The sequence below is a fragment of the Ambystoma mexicanum genome, chromosome 2p (assembly GCF_040938575.1).
Source record: "Ambystoma mexicanum isolate Mex_15411 chromosome 2p, UKY_AmexF1_1, whole genome shotgun sequence".
In the NCBI taxonomy this organism is placed as follows: Eukaryota; Metazoa; Chordata; class Amphibia; order Caudata; family Ambystomatidae; genus Ambystoma; species Ambystoma mexicanum.
The window spans coordinates 1,228,397,883-1,228,419,619 of NC_090923.1; the positions used below are offsets into that span (position 1 = coordinate 1,228,397,883).

Sequence of the window (21,737 nt, forward strand, 5' to 3'; positions counted from 1 at the left end):
TAAAGAAATGCAAAGGCAGGACCCTCCATAGCAATGAAGATATGCAAAGGCAGGCCCCCCTTAGCAATGAAGATATGCAAAGGCAGGGCCCCCTTAGCAATGAAGATATGCAAAGGCAGGGCTCCCCTTAGCAGTGAAGATATGCAAAGGCAGGCCCCCCTTAGCAATGAAGATATGCAAAGGCAGGGCCCCCTTAGCAATAAAGAAATGCAAAGGCAGGGCCCCCTTAGCAGTGAAGATATGCAAAGGCAGGACCCCCTTAGCAGTGAAGATATGCAAAGGCAGGCCCCCCTTAGCAATGAAGATATGCAAAGGCAGGGCCCCCTTAGCAATAAAGAAATGCAAAGGCAGGGCCCCCTTAGCAGTGAAGATATGCAAAGGCAGGCCCCCCTTAGCAGTGAAGATATGCAAAGGCAGGCCCCCCTTAGCAATGAAGATATGCAAAGGCAGGGCCCCCTTAGCAATAAAGAAATGCAAATGCAGGGCCCCCTTAGCAATGACGATATGCAAAGGCAGGCCCCCCCTTAGCAATGAAGATATATGAGTCAATGTTTAATTTGATTTCCCGGGCAGGATAGATTTTCGTTCTTAACTTTGTAGCTATTTCGAATAAATAGCTACTTTTGTTTGAATTTATTTTTCTGCTTTGCTGTTTAATGTGAGTATATGTTAACGCATGCTGCGCTGAGTTAGAAAAGAAAGTAAGAGCAAAATACATGGCACTCGGTCTTGCAGAGAATCTAGAAGCTGCCATCCCACCTGCAGAAGGGGGTTTTCGTGGGCTTCAGGCTTCTCGGGGGTTCTCTCGGGCACTAACGGGACGTTTTGGTGCACCAATGCGCGCCTGGTTCACTACAGCTGCCTGAAGCACGCACTTGTTTCGGCCGTGTATTGCAGCAGTTGGAAGAAGTTAGGAGGCAGTCTGTCAGTGCAACAGAAACCAGCAATGAACTGACAGCAGCAGGAGTGTTGCTAGGTCTAGAAAAGATTCAGGGCTACGCTAGTGTTGGGACTGTCGGGACGCAGGGCTAGCTATCCTTTTGGTTGTATCCCCATAGCTTCTATCTGGGGCTACAACCATAAGACCCAGGACAATAGCCCCTCGCAGCCCCCCCGTTCCCTCTTAGCGACGTCTCTGGACTGCACACGGTTTACTTCTAGTGCATTCTGGTAGACGTCTGAGCAGCCCACTCGTCATGCCAAAATGCATGTATGATATCCCAACACAGTATTCTGGACGCAGCAGTATGGCACAACATATCCTCCAAGAACATGATTTCTTAATCAAAAACTCCATGAAAGAAATATACCTTTTTATCCAGAAAACCAAACCCCATTATCAGATAGACTTCCACCCCGGAAGCCACACCCTGGTCATCATCTCGCTGCCAAAAACCAACCAAGGCCAGTAAGAGCAAAGGTCTACCGGAATTAAGGCTTAGCTGGCACTGTTCGCCGCGGCTGTCATGGGGCCAGTAATCTCCTACGCCACCTCCTTCTCTTCCGTACACTGAAATAGCCACAGGTTTCAATGTTACATATCTCTCCAGACTGACAGTAAAAAGGAACACGATCAATTATTTATGCGCGAAAAAATACCAACATAAACGTTCAGACCTTCACCCAACTCGCCTGGATACACATATCGTGGGATGAACCCCCCAATGTGGCACGCGTGGCTAGGCTATGCAGCATGTAATTTTACAAATCGAGATTAATCACCAACGTTAAAGAATTTACAAACTCCCGCAGCCACCAAGTTCCATGTCTATGGGGCATTTTCCAAGGGCGGTCACTTAGAAGTTAGCAACATCCAGCTAATGCGCTCCACAGGTGATGCTCCGCCTGCTTCTCCCTTTTGCACCCTAAAGCACTCCAGTTTATTTTTATTATTTTTTTATTATTGTTTAGCTGATAAATCAACCTTTCAATCCATTTCAACATAAAAGTAATTTATACATGTAGAGTCAATTAGTAAAATAAAATAAAAAAAATCCTTCAGAAATGCACAAACATATCCACAATATAGATATCAAATTATATCAATGAAAAAGAAAGGATATTTTTACATTCAAAAATTCAAAAATTAATGAAATATAAAACTTGAGGGTACATTATATCGACTTGTGTCATTTTATAAATCGACATAAAAAGTTGTATTTATTTATGTATTTATTTATTTATTTGCATTTGTCAAGCGCACTTGCAGCCCATAAGGTATCGAGGTGCTGTTACAGAAGATGAACAGACGTAAGAATTCCAGGCAGGTGCCCAGTGGTCTCATAGTTACACAGTAACAAGCACATATGCAGGAAATGGCTGATACAGATTCATAGTGAGGGAAGCGGCAAGTCACACAAAGAGTCTGGTGTTGATGGCCTTGCGAGAGGCTAGGTGTGACTCAATAAGTCTTAAGTGAGGGGGCAGTGCATTCCAGTGCGTGGCTGCTTGGGTGGCGAAGCTAGAGCCACCAGCGCGTACCTTTCACGTTGTGGGCGTGACAATCGTGTTGGCATAGCATGATCTTAAGGGTCTAGTGGCAGTGTGCATGGTAATTCTGTTTGTCAGGTTGGGAGGGGCAAGTTCATGAAGGCATTTGTGGGTGAGGGCAAGAGTTTTGAAGACAATTCTCTCTTTGACAGGGAGCCAGTGTGCTTGCCTTCTGATTTCGGAGATATGGTCTCTTCTTGCGGTGCCTGTGGCTGCCCTCATTGCATTGTTTTGAACTAGCTGCATTTTGGCCAGGTTTTTGTTGGAGGTCCCAACAAGAAGGGCATTGCAGTATTCTAGCATTGACCCGATAATTGCCCTGGCAATGGTGAGGCAGTTATGGCGGGCCAAGAAGGGCTTGGCGGCGTTGAGGATTTTGGAGTAGTAGGCTGAGGAGGCGGCGATAGCATTGACCTGTCTGTCCATGGACAGGTCGGAGTCCAGGTAGACTCTGAGTGTCTTCACATGGTTGGAGACCTTGATAGGAATGTTATCAATGGTGAAGGAGGCGTACTGATCTCCGAGGTTGCCCAGTGTGAAAGATGACCCTATGAGGAGGAGTTCAGTTTTTCCACTATTGAGGCAGAGCCAATTCTCTGCCATCCAAGATTGGATGGTAGAGTAGATAGTGGTCAGGGTGTTGGTGTCTGCAATGTAATCGCCCGTGAGTGGGATAAGTACCTGTGTGTCATCCGCATAGTTGGTATATGATAAGCCAAGGGAATCAAGGATGCTGAACAGGGGCCTTGTGAAGAGGTTGTAAAGCGTAGGCATGATACAGGATCCCTGAGGAACACCGGAGGTGAGGAGGCTGGGGGTGGCGGAGGCAGATTCAGAAAAGACTTTCATGGCCCTTTCTTGGAGAAAGGAGGTGATCCATTGACAGGCTTTGGGGGAGAAGTTGGCTTGGGTGGCTAGATGGTGGCACAGGGTGTTATGGTCAACCAGATCAAAAGCCGCGGATAGATCCAGGAGCAATAGGAGAGCAGGTTTGCCTCATCCATTTGGTTCTTTAAGTCTAGGAGGGCTTTAGTGCTGTGTCGTGGGTGGAATCCAGATTGCCGCAGGCCGAGGAGACGGTTATCTTCCAGGAACTTTTGGACTTGCAGGTATGCTGCTTTGCCTAAAACTTTGAGCAGGAATGGTACAGTGGTGATGGGCCTGTAATTCCCAAGGACTGTTGGGTCGAGCGAGGGTTTTTTGAGGAGTGGGCATACCCAAGCTTCCTTAAGTCCAGACAGGACATGGCTTGACTGGAAGGAGGAGTTAATAAATGCTGTAAGGAAGTGGGCTAAGGTGGGTGCGGAGTCTTTGATGAGGCTAGCTGGTCAGGTATCACCCTTGCAGTTGGAGGGTTTGATGGAGTTGAGCAGGGTGATGACCTCTAGCTCAGTGATGTCTTTGAACTCAAATAGAGGGGAAGAGGTGGTCTTGAAGGGTGGCTCAGCGCGCATGTTAGCTATAATGTTGGAGAGGGCTTTTTGGTGCCGCGGATTTTGGTTTGGAGGGTGTTAAGCTTCTCTAGAATGGCAGATTGAATGCTATTACACCACTTGTCGTCTTTGATGACTGATGGGGGGGGAGCAGATGGTTTTTCCTGTTCCCTGAAGATGGTGAATAGTTCCTTAGACCCTGACTTGGCGTATATACATGATCATTAGAAAGGAAAAGACAAATAAAAAGAGGAAAAAGGAACAAACAATAATAGTACATTGCTAAAATGAATTCTGGTATATGTGGTAAACTTTTAGTTAAGTTTAGAGGCTGTTCATGGTCAATTACTTTTCAACACTCCAGTAATGTCTCAACAACTTTCCGCTGTCCCGATGAGGCCATGGGGCCATTCCTTACCAACCAAAAGGCTAGCTAGCCCCGAGTCCTGACAGCCTGTACATTAGCACAGCCCTGGATCTTTTCCAGACTTAGCAACACCCCTGCGAGAGACCCCAGCCCCGCAATCCTGACATGATGAAGAGATTCCCGTTTAGACCCCCTTTAGACCAGTGCATTGGTCCTTCATGGCACTAGCCTAGCTCCCCTGTCCTAAATCAAAGAATCCTTTTCTACCATCCCAGCCGAAGATTTCCCTGAGCTTCCGGACAATCTAATATTGGTCTTAAGGTTGCAAGGGATTGAGCCAGAGTTTGGATATTTCCGCTGGTGGGGGCCAGCCTACAGGGCCACCTGCAGTTGTCAACTAGTGCAATCTGAGAAAAACTGTTAATTCCACAACTAGTTAAACCTGCACTGTGTATTGATTAGCTCGATTCTAGCAAATGTGCACTAAACAAAACTTCAATAACCTAAACATGATTTGGTATGTCAAAATGTGTCGATCTCCTCTACCAGCGACATCTTTACTGGCATAGGAGGTTGAATCTCTGCCTTGTGGCTGGTCGTCAGCCTCGCCTTGATCCCATCACTCTGAACAGTGGGAGCCTTGAGAATGGACTTGGATATCTGTCAACTTCAACGCAATGAAGTGCAAGGTACTTTCTACACCCAGCAGTAATAAAAGCACAGTGCTGGCTCTCACACCTACCTTTGACGTCCAGCACCTCTTCCTCCAGGCTCTGGATATAGACAGGCGACCGCTGTTGGATGAAGTACAGAAGCTCGATGGCATTGGACATCCAGAAGAGGATATGCTGAAGATCTGGGATCAGGTCTGTGATGGTGAAGTGGGACAAAGAGGCCGGGTCTTGACTGCCAAAGCGGACGAGGCAGCAGAAACAGATATGAAACAAAGAACAGATACAGTTACAACTTCAGGTGGCAGCAGGAAAACAAACATGAAACAAAAACAAATCAAGGTACAATTACAGATGGCAGCAAGAATACAAATAGGAATCCAAGAACACATCCAGGCACAATTACAGAAGGCAGCAAGAACACAAACCAGTAATAAAAGCGCAACAGCACAAATCAAGGTACAATTACAGATCCAGCAAGAACACAAACATGAAACCACAACTACATCAGGGAACAATTGCAGATAGATGCAGCAAGAACACAAACATGAAACAAAGCACACATCAAGGTACAATTACAGATGGCAGCAAGAACACAAATATGAAACAACAAACACATCAAGGTACAATTACAGAATGGCAGCAAGAACACAAACATGAAACAAAGCACACATCAAGGTACAATTACAGATGGCAGCAAAAACACAAACATGAAACAACAAACACATCAAGGTAACATTAGAGATTCATCAAGAACACAAACATGAAACAGCAAACACATCAGGATACAATTACAGATGGCAGCAAGAACCCAAATATGAAACAAGGAACACACATCAGGATACAATTACAGATGGCAGCAAGAACCCAAATATGAAACAAGGAACACACATCAAGGTTCAACTACAGACGGCAGCAAGAATGATTTCTCGTTGTTTAGGCCTGCTCTTGCAATCTGCATTAAACCACATTGCCACAGAAGCACAGCTCACACAAGCTAGTGGTGCGGTCGGACATGCAGACCTGCAGTTAGAGGACATAATTATAGGTGTGCTTTTGTGGCCACAACCTTATTTGAAGCCTGAGAGGGTGGCGAGCTGCACTTGAGTTTCACGCAAGAGTGGCTCCTGAAATAAATGCTGCCTACTGCAGGCATTCTTTGCACTGGCTGGCCCTATAACTTGCGGGAGGAATGGTAGGCTGTGGGCAGTGGGGGAGTGGGGAGGCCTCCGCAAAATGCCCCCACTGGGACAAAAGGGTTTTACAAAATATGCAATCTGCGCTGCCAAGAAAAGGGAGGGGAGACAAGACTTAAGAAACAGTGGGCAGAGGAGAGGTCACAAAGAAAAAAAAGTCTACAAAAGCATTACTGCAAAGCATAAGAGATGGTCAAAATGTGATTCGGGGCAAATTAGCCGCTACTTATTTTAGTACTTGACGGCAGGGTAAGGGCTCGCGTTCTGGGATCGGCCATTTCTGGCCACGAGATAAACTTACTGCTGAGACTGCTTATCAGCCAACTCTTTCGTCTTCTCCTGTGAACAAAAGAAAGCAAAATGAATATGTGCGCAAGAAAACTGCACGAGGCAAAACATACAGAGAGAGAAAAAGAGAGACAGAGAAAGAAAAAGAGAGTGAGAGAGAAAGAGAGGGAGCAAGAGAGAGAGACATGGAAAGAGAGAAAGGGAGAGAGACAGGTAGAGAGAGAGTAAGACAGAGGCACTGAAGATAGTGAAGAGAGTGTAAGAGAAAAAGAGAAGCAAGGAGAGAGAGAGAGATAGAGAGAGAGAGAGAGAGCGAGAGAACGAGACATATAGAGGCTGAGAGAGAGAGACAAAAGAGAGAGAGAGGGGGAAAGAAAGAGGGGGGAGACACATCGAGAGAGGGAAGGACACGAGCAGAAACAGATGGTAATTTGTCCTAGGCGGGATAAAGAAGAAGGAGCCAATGGGGACAAAGAAATGTTATCAAGAAGTGGGTCATAGACATGTAGGAAGGAGCCCAGAGATGGCACGCGGGGGAGGGAACCCACACACAGGGTTAGAGGCAATCTCAATCCAAAAATGAACACGAGAGGAACAGATGAAGAAAGAACGAGAGAGCCACAGGAGGGGGCAGACGGGTAGAGAGAGAGGGGGGTAGCACATATGAGAGATACCGAGAGAAACAAAAGAGTGAGGGAGGAAGCACGGAGTGATGTAAAGCCAGAGATACTGCGGGAGGAAGAGAGGCGGGATGGTGAGGTAAGAGAGGGGTAGGCAGAAGGGTGTGACAAGGAGAGTGAGAGAGAGAGTGAGAGAGAAAAAGAGAGAGAGAGAGAGAGGGGAGCGATGGAGGGAGAGAGAGAGACAGAGAGAGAGAGAGAGAGAGAGAGAGAGAGGGAGAGAGAGAGAGAGAGAGAGAGAGAGAGATGGGCACGGGAAAACGGTGGCATGCAAAGAACCAGCAATGCACAGGTATTTTATATGAAGGAGGAACATGCCAGAAGAACAAAGTGGGTTTACAACGAATATACAGACAAAGTTAGAAGACGAGGGAGTGAGAGGGGGGACAGGAGATAAATGTAAACGGGGGAGCAAGGTGAAGAAACAGGCAAAGCAACCAGTAGCGAGAAAGACAGCGAAGTAGGGAAAGAGAAGAGGAGCTGCCTAGCAGGGACCAAAGCAAGGGTAATCGGGCTCTCTGGGAGGGTGCAGAGGAAGGGAGAGGGGTGCAAGGCGGCCTTCATGAGCAAATAGTAGTAGTTCAAGGTGGCCTTACTAGAGGGAAAGCCTGGCCCAACCTGGTATGGGTAACAGCTAGACCCATGGCTTTAAGCAGCCTCTGTTCAAATCACCGTTAAACTCTATGTACATCCACAAGTGATTCAAACAAAGAAACCAATGAAATGCAGGCATTTTATAATGATATTTTGTGTAATGTATGAACAACACCAAAGTAATTCGATCCTTTTTATTCAGCTGCTTTTTTGGATTAAAAGTAATCGTGAAGCACAGGGAAACTGGCTACCTTTCCAGAAGCCCGAAACTGTCTCGGGCACCAATGAAGTGGCCAACAGTTGCAAATGGCAATTCATCCCTTTTGTGACAGACTGAGTAGTACCCAAGGGGGCGGGGGACGGGAGGGGAGTGTTGGAGGGGTAGGGGTTGGATGAAATGTGAAACAAATTCAGCATTTGAAAGATATTTATTCCGCAACACTGGTCAAACCTACTAGCCACATAATGAAGTAGCTCATCAAACTTGCCCATATTGGCCCAAAAAGTGTCCTTCTTTGACCCCAAAAAATGGCCCACACTAGAATTTTGCATTTTTGGTTCGGGCATTGCCCTACTGCTCTATAGGCCAGTCCGAGCCTGCACGGCACCCCCTGATGCCATTAAGGTCCAAGTAAGGCTGCCCACCATTACATTGGTTTAGCCACTTTTAACCATGAGAGAATAAGAAGAGAAAGAAACTAAGAAATGAAGGTGCAGTACACGCAGACAGCGTTCACGAATACTACGTTTTTCTGAAACCCATTTAGTATTCATTCCGGAGAATTTTTTTAACTGCGCAATACATGCAGGATGCAGTACGAACTGCACCACCCATGATCCCCCAACCAGACTTAAAAGCATTGGAACACGTACAGAGACCGTGCTCTAAGAGGACCACTGAATCCCGTTAGAACTCAAGACCCGGCTCTCAGAAGACACCCATGCATTGCACATCTCCACACACGGAACACTATTAAACACTGTAGATGTGACTAGAACAGCAACAATTTGGAATGGATTAATCTTTCACTAACCGACGTCAGACCCTGATGAAGCTCTATGAGCGAAACACGTGTAGGCCACTTTTAGGAAATGTTACAAACATAATATCTATTCTTCAGCCATCCATAGAATTAGCTTTCAATTTCCTAAAAATGTACTGCAAATGGCCTCAGAATAAGTAATATAACATTCTATTTAAAGAATCTATTGTCTTTAGATAATTTGATATGGTACCAGAGGGTTGGAGAACAGAAACAAGAATTTAAAAAAATCCTGAAAACCCATGCTGCGGTATCAGCATCAAAGTAGACCATATACAAATGGTCAGCACTAATGCCCCTTCTACCTAGTATACCCAACAGCTTTTTAAAATGTGTTCTTGAATGGAGTGCAAAGGCATGCCATTCACTCTTATCAGACTTTAAATGTCCCTCATGCTGTACATTTAATAATGATATAAGAAATTGTATTATCAGAACAAATGTTCATTAATTTGCAGTTTGTTTGCAAGCAAAAAAAACAGAACAGGGATAGGCATAAGGAAGTAGATGGGAAAAACAGAGAGTATTCCCCCATGAAGGGTTAAGTCGAGAAGGGGAAGTTTAGGGAAAATGCTGGGAATCTGCGACAGATCCGCATGAATCCAAATTCACACCTCAGACCAATCTGGTCCCGCTTCAAGGCCATGATCTTGCGTTTGGCCTTCCCTTCAGTATTGGTTTTATATTCTGAATTGATCTCGGTTGCAATGTTTGGTCAAGAATGCCGATGCCCCCCTCAGAGAGTGGCGCTTTACCAAATGACATAAGAGGATGATAAGATCACCCAGTTCCCAATTCTGATTTAAGAATAGCCGGGAATGCACAGGGAATGCAGAGAGGAAAGAATGCAAAGGGCATTGGCATGTGATTTTAGAAAGGCAAAGCAGATTATGCCATTTTATGCTAAGCAATGTCTGCAAAGAGCATCGTTTCATAATGAATGCCCATAGGCCAGACATTTACCAATGTGATTTCTGGCTGGAACTATATAGTGGGGCCTAACCAGTACTTCCTTGTCTAACTGTTTCTGCTATAAAGCAACGAGTACATAGGCTTCATGCCTTTCTCACAACTTTCATTGAAGCTTTAACCAAATCAACACCACAGTCTCACACCTTACCCAGAGAAGCTTGTTAAGCCTTATGTCATATACAGCCCACCCCATTATTTATCTATTTTCCCTTGCTCCACACTTTTCACTTCTCCCTCCTTCCATGCACTTTTCCCCTTTCCCTCTCCCATGCACTTGCACGTTCTCAATGTCACTGGGCCTAGTAAAATCGTTGTTTTTGTTCTCCCTTGTTCCCCTCCCTTGCCCTGTCGCGCTCTGAAACACTTGTGTACGAGCGCAATATAAATAAAATATCAATATCAATATCACCCCACCCCCAGTTTTCATGTATTCACTTACCCATACAGTCCTTTGTATCCTTTTAGCAGACTTCAGGAGAAGTTGACCAAACTCGCCAGGCTGGAAATTGGCAGCAGAATGTTGAATGCAAAGGCAGAGGAGGAATGCTGGGGTTAACTTGTAGTCATCCCCTCCTGGTTCAATGAGCGTGAGGATTCTCTCTACCAGTGCATCCTCAAAGGCTCGATCATAGACCAGTTGCACTTTCCTACTGGGTGATCTTCTGCAGGTGCTACCAAAAGAGGCGGGCAGGCTGCGCTTTTTGGTAACTGTCTCCTTTTCTTTCAGCACACTGCCACACATCTTGCAAGTTGTGTCGGGCTCAGGGTGGGCAGTCCTGCTCAAGGATTTCAACCTGGCCAACGTGGGAGCAGGGAGGGGTTGAGCTCTCATGGGGTCCTTATAAAGGAGAAGGTAGTAGAGGCCCAAAGACAGAAGGTCTCCATGTTGAAGAAAAGTCGTTTTTACAACCTCACCGAAATTAACTGAAATGTGGGCCCCGGGGATGGGCTCCAGAACCAATTTGTCCTCAGTAAATTGCCGAGTTCTGCTGGACGGTTTGAACTTCTTGATGGTGCAATGAAGGGGCAGGATGTCAGGAGCAGAAAGGCTAATGCTGGGCTTGCTCGACGGTGTCCTCTGACCCACAGTGTACTGCTCACGATTCAGAAGGTAAACTAAACTATCCTTTAATAAAGAAATAAAGAGACATTAAGTCGATTGTCACGGAAAGCAAACAAGTCAGAAAGAAAAGTTAAGAGTTACTTCATGCATTGCACCATCCATCATTATATATAAAAGGCTAAGGATGTCTGTGGAAATTGTTTGCAAACACATAGGTCCACCACTAGATGGCAGTGATGTTGAATTTAGAAACAAAAACAATACAGGACCATCTACATCAGAATATGCTATACAAAAGACAGCAAGTAGTCATCACTTGTACTATACAGCTACACAAATGTAATGTGGCAACAATGGGAAAACAACATGTGCAGTCAAAACGTTGTGTTTGCCATAATAATTTGCATACTGCTCAGCATTTTGCAGATCTTAATGAGTGATTTAAAGACCATCTCTCTACATTGTTTCCCGTTTAAGTGGGAGAGTTGGGACAGATGTTTTCATTTTAACAACTTTGCTTTATCCCCATTTTCACACTCTTTTTATAAAATGAAAAATATATTTATTGATTAGAAGCACATTACGCCCCCCCTCCCCTCAACCACCATTTTCTGTAAAGGCTCACCTCCTTCCCCCCTTTCTTAGGTCAGGAGCACAAACATCCTCTGTCCAGCATTTTCAAAACCTGTTACTAAGGTTCTTGCTGGGGTATCAGTATTCTATGAAGCTTTAAACACATAATTTTGGAAAAAAAAACACTTAAACTCTTTCCACATAAATAAATGCCTTTTAAAATAACCCCAGTCCCTCCAGGACGTGGACTCAGAAGACTGGAGAGACAGGGGTCTCTGGCTGCGTTATTCAACAGGAAGTGCACTTCCAGTTGCCAATAACAGCTTGAGCATACATTCGCTTCTTATTTTAAACGTTTAGCGTATGGTCACGGCATCTTGACCTTTATGTGGTTCCCTTATAACACAGAATCCATACAGCTGTGGACTCAGGCGTTTACAATGAGCAATGGCAAGGTTTTAGTTTCTGCGATTAGTCTACAAGACAAGTTGCCAATGCCACATCATTTGCACGTAAAAACAAGATCCAGCAAAGGCAATAGGTGAGGTTGAAAATGTAAGGGGAATTACTTTTTTGTCCTTCGGGGTCCTTACAAAAATGTCTTACCCTCTACATTTACAAAGTCATACATATCGATAATGGGGACCTGCAGGGCTGTAAAGGGAAACCTTGGAAACAGCCCTGCAGGGGCCTGTCCTCCCCTGAAGTATTGTGTACATAAGTGTAAAGAATTGATAAACAATGTATAAGATATTGCAGAACCAATGAAAATAGCACAAAAAAACACTCTTTCCTGGAGCCAGGGCTATTAAAAATAAACGTTATTGAAACTTGGAAAACTCTATCCACGGTCCTGCAGGGGAGATTGCACCCTGCAGAATAGTGGTCATTTTTTATACGGGCCCTCACTTCTAACCGCGACCAGTCAGATCACTACACATAAAATCATGCCTCCATATCGGATCTGACTTATTTATATAGATCCAGGCATAATGTTACACTTGTACTTGTGAATATGTGTAAAGTTATTTGTAGGGTCCAGCAAGGATGGCATGCAGCTGTTGGGCTGTAGTCATTATTTACTTGTTTTACTAATGAGTACACCAGTCCTCATAAGTAATATAACCAGCTTATTTTCTAGTAGGGACAGAGAGGGAACTTAGAACAATGGACAGGACACTGCCGAAGACACCTCTCCACGGGTTGGCACTAAATATACCTTTAAAGTATTAATACACCTTTTTAAAGATTTTGCAAGGATTCTTATGCATTGTGTTTTCTATTTCTACGGGTACATAACACACCTCCCATAAAATGGTTAACAATTGTAGGATCATATTTTGGGTTCAGCAGGGCATGACATGTCCCCACTAACATGTTTTTTTTGTGGAAGGAAAGTAGTTGGAAGATGCTTGGAAAAAGTGAGATGGAAAAAGCCGAAAGATGATGCAAAACCCTAACAAGAGGCATTCGCAGCCTGGTAGAACAGATCATTTACAAGTGGTACCCTCTTAGATATACTTCCAAGCACTACGGGAGAGAGCGAGAGCTGAAAGTCGTTGAAACACCATTATGCAATGTTTTGCACAAAGAAAAGCACATTTTTACTATTCAGTTTGCCATTTTATTTTCATTCGCCACGTCTTTGAGGTTGTTTGTTGTTCATTTCTCACGCTTCACTATTGACTATTGTCAAAGCATGGCAACAGGATTATTACACTGATAAACCCAAGAGGGGAGGCAAGGTGTCTGTAGTTGTTGAGAAACTCGGAAAGCTACATGTCTTTACCCTAAGATCATGAACAGATTCTTAGCTTTTGACTGAGTTCAAAGAAGCTAAAAATAGAGTGTTTTGATGAAAATTGTGCACACATACATGTATTCATTTATTTATATACAGGAGGAACAATGCTCTTTTGATCACAAAAGAACATACAATAGATAAGAAGGGGTATGTTTCTTACCTGTAACTTTATTTCTCCAGCATTGGTATCTTTCATAATTTCACATGCTATGAACAATTCCCCGTCGTCAGGCTGGTAAGGGGAATTGTTCATAGCATGTGAATCTATGAAAGACCCAATGCTGAAAAAATCAGATTTGACAGGAAGCAGTGAGCTTCTTACAATGGGGTGAGTTTGAGGGACATTCTGGCTAGGTTGTGTAGGGGAATACATTGAACAGTAACCCGGGACAATTCATAAGTGGGCATACATAGATTAAGGAAAACCAACTTTGGACACTTAAAGGATAGTTCCGGGACTTTTTTTTTATTGTCCCTACGGTTCGGCCATGTGTTTTTAAGCATAAATCGGTAGATCGTACAAAACTTTCCTATGGACCTTACCCGACTTTTCGTCCATTAACGCACTCGAAATCAGCCGCCATTTTCTGATAATCCTATCATTTCCCGCCATCGCCCTGGCTCACCTGCTTTTGCGGCACTAAATCAAATCCCCCGCCCCTGAGCCTGACATCAGCAGACGCGTACCGCCCATTTCCCAACGCCAAAGCACGTTTCGTGTCAACAATCGCTGCGCCTCAGCTAATGAAGTGTCGCCATGGAAATGGCAGGACGCCTCTTTCCTCAATAAGTATAAACACACCGTTTCACAACACACAGCAGCAGATTTTCGATTCCATTACTCTCTCTGTGTTACTTTGAGTATTCTGTGACTCGTTTCTGTGCTCTGGTCAGCTACCTTCGCCGCTTCTAGGCCTTGTGAACACCTGTACCATCTCTGTAAATTATTTTACTTTCTTTACCACACAATGGCTACAATAATGCTGTATATGTACGAGCCCGAGTACACCGAGGAAGAACTACTGGAAAGGCAAGCACGCGAAAACGATGGGGATTCGGACGGCAGTTGGGAGGACCAGTCAACGGATGAAGAGCCTGGACCATGTCGCATGGACGGCGTCTCCACCTGGTGCACGTGCAATCGGTGCGAGCTAATGCCAACTGAGGAGGAGAACTGCTGCTGCCGTGAAAATTCCGGGTGCTTGGCCTACATTTCGGAAGGCGAGCCAAGTCCGCAATGCATCACCGAGCTGCCAGAGTTCAGGGAAGCCTGCCTCTCACGGACCGTGTTGAGGATGATGATGGTGCTTATGCACGAACTTCGCGGCACTGTTCGTCCGCTTAATCCGAGTAACGAGTAAGTATACTCTGGTTGTGATGTCAGTGATGCCACTACTATTTCATGGTCGTCTCCCACATATAAAATTACATCTACATATCATTCGAATGCATGTAAATTGGTTCCATATTGTGCATTTTCTAGATAGAATTTTTTTCAAAGCAGAATGACATTTTTTACCTGAATCGACAGTGATAAGAAAGTTTTGTCATTTTAATAAAGTTTGCATCTTTCATTTTCACAGGTGGTACAGGCTGGTGGCCTATCGTTGCTTCACTTGGTGGCTTCACGGGAGGCTCGGACACCGCGTTCGGAGAGTAATACCTGCCTGTGCGGTACTTGCCATTAGACAATATTTCCCCAGCGACAGTGGACAATACCGCGGAGTTTCCCTGGATGTGCTGCAACCGGAACTTTACAATGTGTAATGTTTATTATTTATGTTCAATTGAAATTAAGATCTAAAATAAAACCCAACATATATTTTAACAATGGTTGTTTTGATTTTTTAAATGAATCTAGTGTGTCTCCATTGAATAGTCTTCCTGTGCCTGTCACACCACATGTCTCGGGCCAGCATCCTCCCTCACGCTGGCCGCCCACCTTCAATCCACATAACCGTTGAACCCATATGCAGCAGACATACATATGTTATTTTGCGGGTTGGCATCAAGCCTCCCGGCCTTGCCTCCTCCCCCAAAAATACTTACCACACCACTTTGTTCAAGCGTTGGCAATAAAAGGCCGTTGGATTTTATTGATACAAAACATGGTTATAGGTAAATAATCAATATGGTTGATCATAATAAATCATCCTTTTGGGCACCGGGTACAGAGATGACCCCCTCTGGCCCGTGCCGCCTTGCCACCACAGGCCAGCCTACTGCTGACTAACTGCCTAGGCATCCAGGGTCTCCAGGGTGAACTGCACCCATATATTCTCCTGGGAGGGTGAGGTATTTATAAACTCACCCCCCTGCCTTCCATGTACTAGATCCTGCAGCCTGCCTCTTACATGCAGTTAGATGGCCTCTCCTTGGTGAGGCCCTGCGGCAAACGAGTCTTGTCTGCATGACCACCGCCCCAATCCACCCCCCCGCCCTATCAAAGGCAGTTCGCACCAGGGTACTTGTGCTGGCAAGTGGAGCTGTCAGGGAGCGATAAAGGCCAAGAGGTGCCAAAGACCATGTACACTTCAAAGTGGTCTATAGAGCATGGGTTGTTGTTCCCATGTCTACCTCCAGACCCCGTGTCTCCTGCCAAGCATCCCCCCTCATGCTGGACGCCCCCCTGCAATCCACATAAGTGTGTCTCCATTCACGAGTCTTCCTGTGTCTTGTCTGCACGACCACCGCCCCAATCCACCCCCCGCCCTATCAAAGGCAGTTCGCACAGGTGTACTTGTGCTGGCAAGTGGAGCTGTCAGAGAGCGATAAAGGCCAAGAGGTGCCATAGACCATGTACACTTCAAAGTGGACTATAGAGCATGGGTTGTTGTTCCCATGTCTACCTCCAGACCCCGTGTCTCCTGCCAAGCATCCCCCCTCACGCTGGACGCCCCCCTGCAATCCACATAATGCCACGGCATATGCACGTCATTCACAAACACACCCCTGTTTCGAATTCTTTATAACCCACTTCATATTTGTAATGAGAACTTCTTTGTGCTTTGCTAGTCAACCCGTGAAGGTGCTGGTTATCTGCTCTTCGTCTCTGTGAACTTCCGTGACCACTTCGAGGAAACTCGTCAGTTTGCAACCTGTGAACTGCTCCCTGTTTTACGACAAGAAACTACTCTGATCCCTGCATCTAACTGTTTGTTCGTCAAGGTAAGGCCATGTACCATAATCATTTTGCGTCCAATTTCTTTTCGTTCAAGACAGTACATGCAAGGAACTAGTCACATGTTCTGAGTTTAGTCAAATTATTTTTCTATTTTTTTAAAGTTATTCAAATACTTATCCGCATGTGAATAACGTGTATAGTTCCAAGAACCAAAACGAACCTTGCATTGAACCTTTTATGTGTCATTTAATTTTTTAACACATTGGTATTCATAGAGAATTGTTGATCTTTACTTTTCAGAACTTTCCACAATGCCTGCCTGTTCCATTGGCGGTTGCCCTTCGAAGACCCATAATAAATCTGAAGGTACTATAATGCATGTTTTCCCTAAGACAATAGATCAGATAAGAGAATGGGTCCGATATTGCGGATATCCACCGTCTGAGCTTGAAAGTAGAGTCCTAGAAGTCTTTGCGGACAAGAGGGGTGATCGATACCGCATCTGCAGCAGGCACTTTAGCTCAGACATGTACTCCACATCATTGCTAATAAAGAAGAACACACCGCGAGCAAAGCGAAAATTGCTCTCAACCGCTATTCCCACTCTATTCGTCCACATCCCTCCACTGGTGAGTCAAGTTTACGTATTTATCTCTCGGCCTTGCGGTAGTGTGTAGCATTTGCTAACAATAATTTCCCCATTTATGTATCCACTCAATATGAAGGCGGAAGATTCTCCATCCGTGTCGTTATTGCAGTCATCAGCCACTTCAAGCGCCTATCGGGTAATCTTACTTAGCTATTCTGCCACTGACTTGTTTTAGGCATGTAAATCAATAGTTTTAATTTATCGTGTGATTATTTTACCTAATGGTACACCCTTGTACTCGTCCTGTAGTCTTTGTTTTCAGTTTTAATTATTGTTATCCAAAATAATGCAAGTACTGTCTTTCAGGGAGATGCTGAGGAGTCCAACGCATTGACGACAACCGTTGATGTCACTCAGATGCTCGAGGTACGTTTCCGGACAGTTCCATCGATGGAGATCATCAGATCTTGCATTCTTGTAGCGTGATTGTTACACACAATGTTTCTTTCGTTTTTAGCCATTGATATGTCCTTCTGTCGTCACCCTCCTATGTGTGTTCTTTTTTCAATATTGTGTTCATTACTAATGAAAGTCCTATGTTTCAGGGAGTCGATGGAGCATTAGTCCAAGAAGAAGGGGGAGCATGCAGTTACGGGTCGGCGCAACAGCTTGCAGAAGTGTGCACCGCAGTTACATCGTCCCTTGATGTTCTTATGCATTTCGAGGTATGGATACTGACAGTTCGATCAAGCGAAATCATATTACGTGATTACATCCGCTATACTTCCTTCTTTATTAACGCAAGTACTATCTTTCAGGGAGATGACGGAGCTTCTTCTACAAGAACATCACCCCTAGTAGTTGATGCAGATCTCTGGGTGGTGACACTTCCAACGATCGAGCAAATCGAATCATATTTAGATATCCATTATTTATTTTAGACAACTGATCATTTGTGCAGGTCTATTTAGATGAGCCATTGACGCCTGCACAAAGTTTATGTTCTTTTTAACAAAATAGAAAACCATACTAATGCAATTACTGTGTTTCAGGGAGTCACTGAAGCATCATCTTCAATAATATCATCAATGGACGTCTATGAGGAGCCCGAGGTATGGATCTTGACAGTTCCATCTAACTAGATCAACAATGCGTGAATAATTGTCGTTTGAATGTTCTACACAAAGCGTTCATTCGTGTTTTGCTATTGAGATGTACGTGGGTATTGGTCCCCAAGTACATTTTGTGTTTTCAATATTATTATACATACTAATGAAAGTTCTATGTTTCAGGGAGTCGATGGAGCGTCAGTGCGTGATGGATGTGCTTATCATGGAAATATAGTCGTTGCAGCGCAAGAGGAAGTGGAGACATGCACACACGAGTCGGAGCAACAGCGTCCCGATGTTGAAGTTCGAGGCAAGAAAGTTTCAAAGAAAAGAAAGCAAAAGAAGGTTAGTGTCCTGGTCACTATATTATGTTGTTGTTCACTGTTAATAGTTCAATACTGTAAGTTGTGTTTAAACTGAACATCCCTTTTCCAATCTGTCCTCTAGTTGCGAGTGGGTGTACGAACTAGATCTACACAGACATTGAAGCGAACGAGAGATGTTGCTTGTCAAACCTTTTGGCAGGGACTTGAGACTGGAGATGCATCGTGCCAATGGGAAGAATATGAAGTGATTGACAACGGAGCTATACCACATCCAGCCATTGATAGTGAATGTCCTCCTGGTAGTTCGGATGCAGTCGGAGATCAATTCACAGAATCCACACCCGCAAAAACTAAGACCGCGAGAAAGTTGAAGAAATTGTTTTATTCACCCATCGCCGGAGAAGGAATAGATGTTGCAATGGAAGAGAATGAAGTGGATGACAATGAAACACCATCAATATCACTGAACATAGCGGAAGACGATATCAGAGATTCTACCTTTCATGTGAGTGACATGTCCTCAACGTTACAGGCCGAACCAGCTGGGATGCAGAGTGACAGTATAAGGAAAGAGGCCAAATTCATTGTATTCGATAGTTGTTTGATTGATATTATTATTCGGATGAAATGTGGGCATTCGGTTGGTGGGGAAGCATGTGGGGAGCCATTGATTAATGTGACTCGTGCAATTCGAGGCACTAACCTTAAAATACATGCCACCTGTACAAAATATCATCCTTTCTCATGGTCTGCACAACCCATGCTGGGGCAACTGCCAGCAGGCAATCTACTTTGTGCAGCGGCTGCACTTTTTAGTGGTTCAAGTTTTAAAAAGTTAGAGTCTTTCTTTCAGTTTGTGGGAATCCATTTCATTGCGAAAACTCAGTTCTACAAATACCAAACCGATTATCTATTTCCAGCCATTAGCGAAGCTTGGAGAATGGAAAAAATGTCTATTGATAGTACATTTGCGGGCAAACGGTTCAGGCTAGCCGGTGATGGACAGTGCGACAGCCCAGGATTTTCAGCCAAGTACTGCACCTACCACTTTCAGGACATGGAAAGTAAGAGAATTGTGAGTTCGGTGGTCGTGCAGGTGTCACAAAGTACATCCTCAGTGGCCATGGAGAAAGTTGGCTTTGTAGCATCATTGCAAGAACTACAATCGCGGGGAATGGTGATCGACCTGATAGCCACGGACAGACACGTTTCAATTGCCAAGACAATGAGAGAAGAGTACAAAAATATAAATCACCAATTTGACGTTTGGCATCTTGCAAAAACAATCAATAAAAAAATGTTGGCTGCAGGTAAAAAAAAAGATATGCAAGGTATTTCACAGTGGTCCAAGTCAATCAGCAACCATCTTTGCTGGAGCTCAAAAACATGTGGAGGGTCGTTGGAAATTCTACTGGAAAAATGGCGGTCAGTAATGCTACACTGTAGCAACGTTCACCGCTGGACCACAAACCAACATTTCCACAATTGTGAACATGGCCATTTGTCCACAGAGGAGGCACGGAAGAAGAAGTGGTTGATTCCTTCATCACCCACTCACAAAGCCATTGAAAAGATTGTATTTGATAAAACTATAACAAGAGATTTGAGGGGACTCACGGAATTCTGCCACACAGGAGATTTGGAGGTGTTCCACAATATGTGCCTAAAGTACAGGCCAAAACGATTGCATTTTGGCATGGAGGGCATGATAAATCGGACTCTTCTAGCGGTCTTGGCACATAACCATAATGTTGGCCGTCAACAAAGTAGGACGACCGGAACTTTAGGGACGCTTCGCTACAATAAGGCCTTCACTAAAAGAAGTAAACAATGGGTTATCAAACCAGTGTTTGAGGATATGCAATATGACTTTATTGAGAGACTTATTGTTGATGTCCTATATAGGCACATACATGGAGTTGTGAACGAACTTGTGCAGGGGACAACTGCATTGCCACCCAACATTGCCTCTGTTCCATGTCCACCTAAAGAAGAGCTCATTGAGAAATACACATCACGGTTTAAATGATTGTAATTTGATTGTCTGTTCTCTCGAGTCTCCTCATGTCGCAGGCCCATTGAATATGTGTAGCTATGTATTGTGTAAATAAAAGTGATTGCTCTGTGAGTCCTGTGAGATGGCCTTACACTGAATGTAGCTAACTAGGAATGTGTGCTCGTTCAAAGTGAAGGTCAGCTGCTTTGATTTTTTTCTCGGGTGCCGGAATGGCCCACGACTCAGTATAAGGTTCTATTGTTATTTGACCTTGACAGGCCGGGACCATCCCGAAAGACTTCTTTTTGGGGGTGTGGGGCAATAACGTAAGAAACGATAATGAATATAATTTCAGAAACGAAAGCCATTTAATGTTCGTTCATTAGAAGAAATAACGTCGGCATAGAAGGAGTGGTATTTCGGGGCTGCCCTATGCACAGACACAATGGAAAATGCAAATATAATGTAAGTAACTCTTTAGATGAGTTTATACCGCAATTTAATTACTATACAGTAGCTTTAAAGATGGGTTAAGTTGTACTTGTTCGTTCTATGTGGCATATTGTTTTGTACCGCGCACTATCTTGAGGAGAACCATCTCCTTTTACGGAAGCACCTCAAAACCTTCCTCTTTGCTTCTGCTTTCTCTCTCCCTCTCCCCTGCTACAACTGGTCCACTGTCTGCGACCTCGGTCCTGGGCCCTTCCACTCTCCACCTGCACTGCCTCCCTGTCAACCCCTGCACTGGGGGACTGTCTCAGTATCCTACAGCCCCCCCTTGACGTATAATACCCAGTTGCACTGTCCTAGCTATGAAATAATTTCCCGACCTAATATATAAAATGAATAATTTTAATAAAGATCTGATGGTGAGACTAATTTCATTTTTTATGTTTTTAAAACAGGTACATCCTTCATTATTGTATGTGTCACGAGTACCAGACACCGGCGGATGGCTTTTACAACCGCCAGTTGCTTCTCCGCGTGAACAACGTTACCACCCTGACCATTTTATGGGACGATCGCCAAGTACAAGTATGCCCTTACGCGGTACTAACAGCTAGATACAACATACAGACCGTTGTGGTGGCCTAGTGCCTCGTTGTTGGAACAGCCATGCGATTATCAGTGCGACCGAAGAGCTTATTTTATCGTAAACCAACACCCTGTGTACTGCACACGAACATCGCTTGCCTCAAGACGAACTATTTTGGATCGAGAGCAAAGAAAAATGCAAATCGCAGAATATTCTCTAAACATTTGATGTCCAATAAATGTACTTTGCCAAATGGACAATCTTGCCGTTTGCTTTTAAACCACAGTTTCATATTCCGAATTGTGGCGCTGTATTGTGAGATGATCTAAGACCCTGTGTACAGCAAAGGAACATCGCGTGCCTCAAAACGAACTTTTTGGAAC

General features: G+C 44.5%; 1 protein-coding gene across 1 annotated transcript in view; it reads right to left on the reverse strand.

Annotated features, from left to right (window-relative positions):
• Positions 1-21,737, reverse strand: part of RADIL (Rap associating with DIL domain) — a 781,529-nt gene that overhangs the window by 327,975 nt on the left and 431,817 nt on the right. Inside the window, exons 5-7 of the mRNA XM_069645514.1 lie at positions 10,174-10,860; positions 6,459-6,496; positions 5,033-5,196 (exon numbers count right to left, since the gene is read on the reverse strand). Of these exons, the coding sequence (XP_069501615.1) occupies positions 5,033-5,196; positions 6,459-6,496; positions 10,174-10,860 (889 nt within the window). The remainder of the gene's footprint in view (positions 1-5,032; positions 5,197-6,458; positions 6,497-10,173; positions 10,861-21,737) is intronic.